The sequence below is a fragment of the Tricharina praecox genome, assembly GCF_024521635.1.
Source record: "Tricharina praecox strain CBS 144465 chromosome Unknown BZA05scaffold_5, whole genome shotgun sequence".
In the NCBI taxonomy this organism is placed as follows: Eukaryota; Fungi; Ascomycota; class Pezizomycetes; order Pezizales; family Pyronemataceae; genus Tricharina; species Tricharina praecox.
In genome coordinates this window covers 573,292-582,500 of record NW_026250407.1, presented here as the reverse complement: position 1 = coordinate 582,500, position 9,209 = coordinate 573,292, and the positions used below count along the sequence as shown (strand labels likewise).

Here is a 9,209-nt window from a genome sequence, read left to right as displayed (position 1 = left end):
GTGGAGCGACTCCAAGCCCCGCACAAAACCACATGCAAGCCCCTGGTATGATAGCGCAGCATTCGCAGCATCAGCATCCCACGAGCAACCCTAGTTCGCAAACAAGCACGACCGTTGGAAGCGCTAACACGAGCCCTCATCAGACGAACAAACGCCGAAGAGCCAGCATAACCAGCAACGCTAACGCCGACATCGGTGATGGTGCCGATGGAGGTGGGGTGAATGGTGCGGCGGCACAGAAGATCAAGCAGAGCCCAAGAGTGACAAACAAACGAACGAAGCTGTCGAATTGAAGGGCTTGAAGTGGCGGGGTTGGCGTTTGAAGCAATCTTCACTGGTACGTTTTGACAATTTTAAGTGGGCTTTGGTTGGCGGCAGTCTCCACTTTCATCTCTATGTTGGGTTGATTGTGGGGGCTATCGGCAGTGGGTCTACTTTTGTATGAGGGCGTGGAGTTCTTTGGGATGGCATTTGGTTCTTGGGTTGTTTACACGTGCAGGGTGTCATTGGCGGGCCTTAATTGTCGGGGTTTCCGTATTCCCGTAACGTTACATCTCCTTTACATCTCGCTTCTTCTGCTACCTTTGTCTGGGCATTTTGTTTTACTATGGCTCTTGTGCTTACGGAAATGCTTTTCGTTTTGTCTCTTACTTTTTCATTCCTTTCCTTTCCTTATATCCTTGAGCGGTGTCTTCATTGTCTCGTTGTCTGTTGTCTTTTTTTTGGGAGGCGTTTACTCTGTTCAAGTTTCCTACTTCTCTAGTTGAAAGGCTTTTTATACACCTCTTCCGTTCCTTTCCTTTCTCTTTTGTCTTCTCTTTTCACCTTACCTCTCCGTTCGAATATGTGCATTACTTACGAAATTCCGGGAAGGGGTTGTCTTTTTTTTCTTCCTCTTCATACTTGTTATTTTTGTTTTCTGATGGCTTGCTGCTGCGGGGCTGGGTATGGGTCAGGTGCTTGCTTCTTGATGTGACAGATAGGGCTCGCTAAGCTAGGAATCCCTCGTCCATAATCGTCCGATACTTGTTTGTGATTGTGTCCAATGTGAATGTCACTACATCCGCTCGAGTGATGGAACGAAGCTGACCGGTTAAAACATGAAATTGTGGCGCTCCTTATGCAGGGACGGAATATCCTCTCAAAGATCGTGGGCATGTACCTCTGCCGCAGCCCGCTGTGATCCCGGTTGGTCGTGTTTGATATGTTATGCCTCTGCTGTGCATGCTGCGGAAGACATATGTATTGTAATCGTATGATGTATGTATCTATGACTCCAAGAAGTATGCAGGGCCCGAGGCCAGTCCGGAGAGCCCCAAGCCTAAGCATAAGAATCTGGGGAGGGCTGTTGCAATTGCAGCGCCGCGTTCGTCTGCAGACTGCAGGCAGGCAAGTTCGTGGAGTTGTATCCCGCGTGGGGGTCACACCGTGACGCCCTTTCTCGATGTGAATGGCCGGGTAACGCCAAGCCGCCGGGTAGCTCCAAACGTCATCCCATCCTACATACAATAGCTTTCATGGGTGTTAACTTGAGCTTTGGAGCCGCACTCGCCACCACTAACTAGAGCCGCACTCGCCACCACCGAACGTCGAAGCCTACATAGAATACCGTACCTGGTCGCAGAAGAAGCAGAAGAAGATCAAGAAGAAGAAGCAGAAAAAAAGAAGCAATGCCTACGCGTGACGTCAGCACCGAGATCGGCACTCCTACCGCGCCGTCGGAGCCCGTTGTCGGCGAGAAGTCGATTGCTACTTTGGCGCAGCTAAGGTTTGTCCCCCTGTGCTCCCCGCGCGCGTGAGAGGAGGAGGAGGGGGAGGAGGGGGAGGTGATGGCGATGGTAGCTGATGTGCAATGTGCGGGGTGCAGAGTAGGAGTGAAACTATTCGTTTTCCACGTCAACTCAGGCGAGCACCGGCTGGCCGAGATCCTCTCCATTTCGACGCGTAAGGAGCCGCGATACTACGTTCACTACAATGAGTTCAACAAGCGCTTGGACGAGTGGGTTACGCCCGACCGGCTAGACTTATCGCGCGAGGTGGAGTGGCCGCGCCCCGAGAAGGCGGCGAAGAAAACCGAGAAGGCGGGGAAGGCGGCGGGAACTCCGAGTGCTGGCGGGAGGGCGCAGAAGAGGCCGAATAAGGACTCGAGGAATAGGAGGAGGAGTACCATCGGTCTCGACGATCCGATCGTGGTGCAGACGGAGAATATTGGAGATGGCGATGTCGGCAGTGTGGTGGGCGATGACATGGACGAGGACGAGCAGCCCGAGACCCCTCTGATCAAGACTGCGAAGGAGAGGGAGAAGAAGGATGCCGAGATCGGCGAGTTTCGGCAGCCCGAGGGGTTTTCGAAGGAGAACGAGATTGAGAAACTCCGGACGAGTGGATCGATGACACAGAGCGCTCACGAGATCTCGCGGGTGCGCAACCTGTCAAAGATCCAAATGGGCAAGTTCGAGCTCGAGCCGTGGTACTTCTCCCCGTACCCGGTGGAATACACCGAGGAAGACGTCGTCTTCATTTGCGAATTCTGCCTCAGTTACTACGGCTCGGCGCGGCGATTTGAGCGACACCGCGGGAAATGCACACTGCTCCACCCTCCCGGCAACGAAATCTACCGCGACGCAAACGTCAGCTTCTTTGAAATTGACGGCCGGCGCCAGCGCGTGTGGTGTCGCAATCTCTGCCTGCTCAGCAAATGCTTCCTCGACCATAAAACGCTGTACTACGACGTCGACCCCTTCCTCTTCTATTGCATGGTTACCCGCGACGACTACGGCTGTCATCTGATCGGCTACTTCAGCAAAGAGAAGGAGTCAGCCGAGGGCTACAACGTAGCATGCATCCTGACCCTCCCGCAGTACCAACGCCACGGCTACGGAAAGCTCCTCATCGCCTTTTCCTACGAGCTGTCCAAGCGCGAGGGGAAACTTGGCTCCCCCGAGAAACCACTTTCGGACCTGGGGTTGCTCTCGTATCGTGCGTACTGGCAAGACACGGTCGTCGACCTTCTGCTCGAGGTTAAGGGCGAGATCACGATCGATGAGCTGGCGAGTATGAGTGCCATGACCACGACGGATGTTATACACACGCTGCAGAATCTGAACATGCTCAGATACTACGTATGTCCCTTCCTTCCCTCACTCTACCATCCCAGATATATATCCTGCGGTTACTGACACCCGAGTAGAAAGGTCAACACGTCATAGTCCTCACCGACGCAATCCTGTCACAGAAGGAACGGCAGAAGGAACGGCAGAAGGTCAAGGGGTACCGTACGCTGGACCCGAACAACCTGCAGTGGAAACCGCCGGTGTTCTCGGCTGCAAGCAGGACTTGGAATTGGTAGTGGCATGGCATATGCGTTTCATTGCTTCATGATTTCTTTAACGATAGGTTTGATTGGTATATGTGTTTACTGCCTGCATTGCGTGGTTCTGGTTTGGGGGTTTGGAGTATGGGATGGTATGGGAATTTGCCACTTTGATTAGGGATGGATGCACTGCAGGAGTGTGGTAGAGTACCAGTACTTCACTGCTAATGGAATGGTTTTTGAGATTACTTTTCCAGTGTCCGAGAAAAAACCCACAATGCTTTTGAGACCCAACACCCAACCGGCCCACCGGCCCACCATCTATGAATACATTCCAGCAAACCAGCCAACCATAACTTACAATCGAACCATCATACCTATATCATCGTACTCTTACATCGCACCTGCCACATTTACACACGGTCCTCATGACCCTTCGGCGCCTCCTGCTCCTGCTCCAGCAAGTCCACCCTCTTCGACTCAGGACACTCCGCGGCAGCATGCCCCTTCCTTCCGCAGTTGAGACACATCCCGGTAACAGCGTAGAAATCGCGATCATCCTCCTCGACGCGCAGCTCCTCGAGCGCGGGGAGGTCTTCATGCTTGACCTGGACGTTCTCGGCGAGTTTCTCGTCGGGCTCGTTCTTCTCCTCCGCAAGGTTGACCATTGCGTCGGGGTCCAGCGACTCGGCAATGTTGTTGGCCATGCGGCTGCCGCGAGTCGCCTTCTTCCGTGTAAAGCGCACCGCCTTCAGACACTTCTCGATTTGTGTCTCGCACAGGAACTTGAGCTCTTGTGCGGTTTCGCGCGGCGTGAAGGTGGCGGGGAAACGGTAGCTGGGGTTTTCGTTAGATCTGGATTGCGGAGAGGAGGAGGGAAGGCGGGGGGAGGGGGGCTTACGAGAGCCAGAGGTAGACGATCAGCGCCTTGTGGAGAGCCTCCAGTCGCTGCAGGTCGAAGATGGTCGTTGGGATCATATCGAGCGCTTCGAGGTCGATGGCGCTGATGCGGAGGATACTGCCGTCCGTGTTGTGGGCTACGCAGTTGGCCATGTTCCTGACGGCCAGCTTCGTCTTTGCGTCGTTTCCGATGGGCGCCATGATGAAGGTCATGCGATCGGCAACGGTGAGTCCCTCGATGTCGTCGAACAGCACGGCGATCTCAATGTTCTCCCGCAAGCTGCAGGGATGGAAGAGCTCGGAGGTCCGCAGGTACTCGTTCATCTGCTTGAGCACTTCGCTGAACGGCTTCTTTGACGGGAACTGTGCGGCAAAGAGTTCGATGTGTTCGGAGCGAGGCAAGATTCCGGCGGATTTGATGGGCTTGACTTCGGTGGAGAGGGCTTTACGGACCGCCTTCAGGTCGGACCGGTCAATCGTCGTTACATACCCGACCTGTGAAACGGGTGGTAGGGGGATCGAGGTTTCGTCGGGCTTGACGTGAGCGTCGACCTTGGGCGCTTTGTAGCGGCCGGCTCGGCCGGCGATCTGTTTGATTGATGGAACCGGGATGGCGACGGTTGCTGTGCCGTTCCACTTCTCGACTGCCTCGAAGATCACACGCTTGATGCTCCTGTTAAATGGTTAGATCAGGAGGGGGAAAAGGGGAGAAGGCGAGTGTACGCACAGATTCAATCCCATTCCGACGGCATCGGATGCCACGAGGACGTCGTAGTCATTGTTCTCGTCATTGAAGAGCTTCGCCTGAGTGCTTCGTGTCTCCGGAGGTAACGATCCATACACCACAGCGCAGTGCTTTCCCGTCTGCTCCTCGATACTCCTCTTCAGTGCGAAGATGTTTCGACGGGAGAATGTGACAACACAGTCTCCCCTCTGGATCTTCTTCAGATCGCCGTCCAGACTGGTAGCTTCCACCTCTAATGGTCCAAGACGCTTGTATCGGTGGATGGTCAGTTTGTCGCCGACACTTGCCGCCAGCCTCTTGATGATTTCCACCGTTCGCTCCTCACCGCACATGTGGACTTCCTTCGCTCTCACACCCAGTACCGCCTCGGTCCACGCCCATCCTCGCTCCAAATCACCGATCATCTGGATCTCGTCAATGACACAGACGTCGACTTCCTTGTTCAGGTCCACCATCTCCATGGTGCTGCTCTGCACAGTGGCGTTCTCGTCCACAGTCCTGACATCGTCTCCCATGACCAAGTTGCACGGGATCCCTTTGGCATTCATCCTCTCGAAAATCTCCTGTGCGAGTAACCGCAAGGGGCCCGCATAGATGCCGTTCCCGACCTCCTCCAGCCGCTTAAGCGCATGGTACGTCTTTCCCGAGTTCGTCGGTCCAACGTGGAGATGCCAGGTCCTATGCATTTGGCGGGTGACCGCAAACCACTCCTGAGGGAACCTCACATCCGCAGCCATCTCCATATTTCCCTGGCGCAGCACCATAGCGGGGGCCTGGGCGTATCCCATATGCTGCACGAAAGCCTGCTGGAGCACGAACTTGATCCCGCCGATCCCGCCGACTCTATACTTGGCCTCGAGCGCCCTCCTCGACGGCATCCCCTTGGTGCCGGAGGCACTCAGATCCGTCGACCGGAACGCATCCCAGAACTCACTCTTGAACTCGACCCACTTCGCGTCGACCTCCTCCAGCTCGACCCGGCTCGGCAGGAACTTCGCCAGGTACCCGCCCTCGTCCAGCGCGCTCTGCCGCGGCGTCAGCGCCAGCATCGCCCGCTTCACGTTCTGCTCAAGCTCGTATTGCGTGATCGGGTTGGATTCCGCCTGGGGGGGTCGGCTGCTGCTGCTGCTGCCCCCGCTGCCGCCACGGGATCCGCTGCCGCCTTCGTACCGTGGAAGGCGGTCGCGCACGTTTTCGCGGCCTTGCGCGAGGTCGCGTGTCGACTGCCCTGGGCGAGAGGGGGCCCGCCGGTATAGGTTGCTGCGGAGGTCGGGGACGCCGGAGGATTTCGATTTCGATGACGGTCCTGAGCGCTGTGCGGGAGGATCATTAGTTTTCTGGTGAAACCCCGAGGAATTGCAACAGGCAGGCAGGTGAAGAGTGCGCATACCAAAGTGGGCAGCGTCGTGGAGAACAGACGAGCCGTGCCTGCGCCGCCACCGCCGCCGCCGCCGCTGCTCAGTCGTGCGCGGTTTCCTGGCGCCGTGACATTGATCCGGCAGAACAGGCAGACGTTGGGGGGGAGGCGGAGCGCATTTCTCGTGATCATGCTGGCGGGCGGGCGGGGGGTGAGCAGAGTGCTGCTACTGCTCTTCAGTGGACAAATCGGAGAATTTGTCGAAAGTTGTTTCCTTCAGAAGGGGAATTGCAGAGCTTTTGTTAAATTGTTTCTACGCCGCCGTCGGTCGCCGTTGGTTCTAACTTTTTTTCTAGAGCCGCATCCTGCAGGTAGCTTATATGGAGCTAGAGAGTAGTGGGGTGGGATGAGGTTATCTTATCGGTCACGTGACCAACGTCGTTATATAATGTAGATATCCATGCATGTGAAGCTTCATGCAGTCGGCACAGGTTGATATTTGAACACCACAGTTATCCGTAAAGAAACCCAGATCTATGCCCTTGATGCTGATTACCGGCTCTCTGTCCATTATTGGGGTCTTTCCAATCCTCCCCAGGGACAATGGGGGAAGCAGCCACTTCGAACGGATTACATACTTTCCCACTGCTTTCTGCACTGCGGATTGTGAGGAGGGTGACTAGAGTAGCTTGCTCGAGGGCACCGGCAACGACATATCATACCTATGACGGCAAGGAAAGGAAAGGAAAGACAGGGACGAGTGACTCGATGTGAGTGGTTGTGGTAGCTTCAATAATGGAGGAGGACTGACCACAAAGTATGCCTTTTCTTGAATGGCCTTATCAGTTGTTACTCTGCTTCTGTACGACGAAATGTGGTGTTTGTACGATGCTGTTTTGAGTTCGCCAAGCCCGCGGTTTAGCGAGGCCAGCAGCGGAGGTTAAATCGATCTCCATGTAGAACCCACAACCCACGAGTCACGAGCCTTGCTATGCGTACGCTGCTTACCAGGGCAGACTTTCATCACGCCCATGATCCGTACGACGGCCTTGACTCGCTCGACATTCCCAGCTGCAACATCCAACTTATCTTAAACATGTCTGCCTTGCCAGAAATGCCCCACATCGATTCACGGTATCACCTCCGTCCGCATACAGCTAGGGTAGTTACCTGCTTCGAGATGCGATGGAGCAGATATGTACATACATAATTGCACAGCCTCCACCTGTACTCTCCACACCCCGCCCCCTTGTGCGAAACATCATCACGTAGACTGCTCCGGCTGCTGGCCTGGGTGTCTGTCCTACGATAAATATGGGTTCGAGGTGTACATAAAGGGACCCATCACCTCCCCCACTGGCTATCACAATCACAAACGCCATCCCCCCCTCCCGCAACCATGGCGTCCACCTCGGACATACCACCGCCCTCCTACCCCTCAGAAGCCGTGCCTGCATACACCCCACCCTCGAGCAGCACCCTCCCCTCCTCCAGCGGGCCACCCGCCGCCGGCGACAGCAAGCACCCAAAGTTCTACCTACAGCGCGAAGAGATCTACCCTTACCGGCACGGTCTAATCCTCAGCTACCACAGCAGCGACCCGGCCCAGTGCCGGGCACAATACGCATACCGGCACCAGCGGCCGTCTACGGTATCACTGCCGGGCTCGTCGAGCCCGCCGGACGTGACACTATACCGGGGCGGGGACACGAACGGGCAAGTGCTCGGGACGGGGACACTCAAGTCCTTGATCCTGGGGAAGGCACTCGCCGAGGTGCGGATGTTTGCTGGCAGCGGCGCCGGCGCCGCGGTGGCAGTACAGAAGATTGTGGTCGCGAAGCACAAGGATAAGGCGGTGTTTGAGCTTTGCGGGCGGCGGCTGGCGTGGCAGGTCAGCGTGAGCCAGCGGCCGCCCGCAAACGCCGAGGAGCACACGGCGAAAAATACCGTTGTCCCGGGGTCGGTGGAGGATGAGGCACGGAAGGCGGGGTTGTCGGCTATGGGTAGGTTTAAGGCCGCCATGACCGAGAAGCCGTCGCTGCTGTTTAATTCGTACCGCGCGGTGCTGGTCGAGGCGGAGCAGCCGGGGACCGAGCTGGCTGTCTATGATGATATTGTTCCCACGAATCCGCCGTTCACGAGGGAGCTGAGGTGGAAGGATGGACATGCCGGCACGCTGGAGTTTTTGGATCCGGCGGCAGCGCTGGATGCCGCGTGGAGGGATACGGCGCTCTTGGTGTTGCTGCTGATGAAGGAACGCGCGAAGAGGGGGCTCAGCGCTGGGAAGGAGGGCGCTGGTTGGGGGTTTACGCCGTTTGGGAGCGGGCTTAGTGGTGGTGGATGCGGCGGCGGCGGCGGCGGCGGCACCTGATGAGTGTAGTGTTTTGCTTCCATTGCTTTCGTATGTGCTATCTTGTCCGCGTAGTTTAGCAATGATACCTCTCTTTCTCTCTCATGTTTATGACTACTAGCGGACTCGTGAACACTCATCTCTGGAGGTCCGAATCCCCAGCATGAGCGTCCACCAGCAGCCCTCATGCAGTTCGATGGAACATGGGCTAGACCCCTCCATTTAGAGAATACGAACATACAATCGCCAAGCCTCTACTCATAGTTAGACTTTACCACGAACCAGGGAACCACAGGAAAGCTTGAAACCGATCAACACGAGCCTATGCTGACTTTAACCCGCCCCGCCGATCGATCCCGAGCCCTTTGTAGTTTGCACAGCCTTTTTCACGGTCATGCAGAGTAGGCTACGGACCTACGGTGCAGTGCAGTGCAGTGAACGGAAGGCCCCCGAGCGCACGTTACTATGTAGGTGGTACAGGTGGTGTGGATGGCGGAAAGACCTCTGTTGATAGAGTAGGTACTGTACATGGTACTAACACGTC

At 56.1% G+C, this 9,209-nt stretch overlaps 5 protein-coding genes across 5 annotated transcripts in view; 4 read left to right on the top strand and 1 right to left on the bottom strand.

Moving 5' to 3' along the window:
* BZA05DRAFT_424329 (LIM-domain binding protein-domain-containing protein) overlaps window positions 1-293 on the top strand; it is a gene marked incomplete at both ends in the record, with an annotated part of 2,445 nt that extends 2,152 nt beyond the window's left edge. The window contains one exon of the mRNA XM_051485907.1: window positions 1-293. This exon is cut by the window's left edge and continues 304 nt beyond it. Coding sequence (XP_051342004.1) covers window positions 1-293 — 293 coding nt within the window.
* A 31-nt stretch (window positions 294-324) lies between these two features.
* Window positions 325-837, top strand: BZA05DRAFT_217708 (uncharacterized protein). Its single transcript, XM_051479679.1, has one exon. The coding sequence runs from the start codon at window positions 465-467 to the stop codon at window positions 765-767; it is 303 nt and encodes a 100-aa protein (XP_051342003.1). The 5' UTR covers window positions 325-464; the 3' UTR covers window positions 768-837.
* A 691-nt stretch (window positions 838-1,528) lies between these two features.
* Window positions 1,529-3,561, top strand: BZA05DRAFT_217669 (acyl-CoA N-acyltransferase). Its single transcript, XM_051479678.1, has 3 exons — window positions 1,529-1,768; window positions 1,868-3,122; window positions 3,191-3,561. The coding sequence occupies exons 1-3, from the start codon at window positions 1,671-1,673 to the stop codon at window positions 3,347-3,349; spliced, it is 1,512 nt and encodes a 503-aa protein (XP_051342002.1). The 5' UTR covers window positions 1,529-1,670; the 3' UTR covers window positions 3,350-3,561.
* Window positions 3,562-3,566: 5 nt separating this feature from the next.
* BZA05DRAFT_369340 (P-loop containing nucleoside triphosphate hydrolase protein) lies at window positions 3,567-6,139 on the bottom strand. Its single transcript, XM_051481619.1, has 3 exons — window positions 4,941-6,139; window positions 4,215-4,886; window positions 3,567-4,150 (listed from the first exon to the last, which is right to left on the bottom strand). The coding sequence occupies exons 1-3, from the start codon at window positions 6,005-6,007 to the stop codon at window positions 3,727-3,729; spliced, it is 2,163 nt and encodes a 720-aa protein (XP_051342001.1). The 5' UTR covers window positions 6,008-6,139; the 3' UTR covers window positions 3,567-3,726.
* A 1,575-nt stretch (window positions 6,140-7,714) lies between these two features.
* BZA05DRAFT_442472 (uncharacterized protein) lies at window positions 7,715-8,686 on the top strand (the record flags this gene model as incomplete). The annotated part of the gene is made up of 1 exon (XM_051486755.1): window positions 7,715-8,686. One exon carries the CDS (start codon window positions 7,715-7,717, stop codon window positions 8,684-8,686), a length of 972 nt encoding a protein of 323 aa, XP_051342000.1.
* Between the last annotated feature and the right edge of the window lie 523 nt (window positions 8,687-9,209).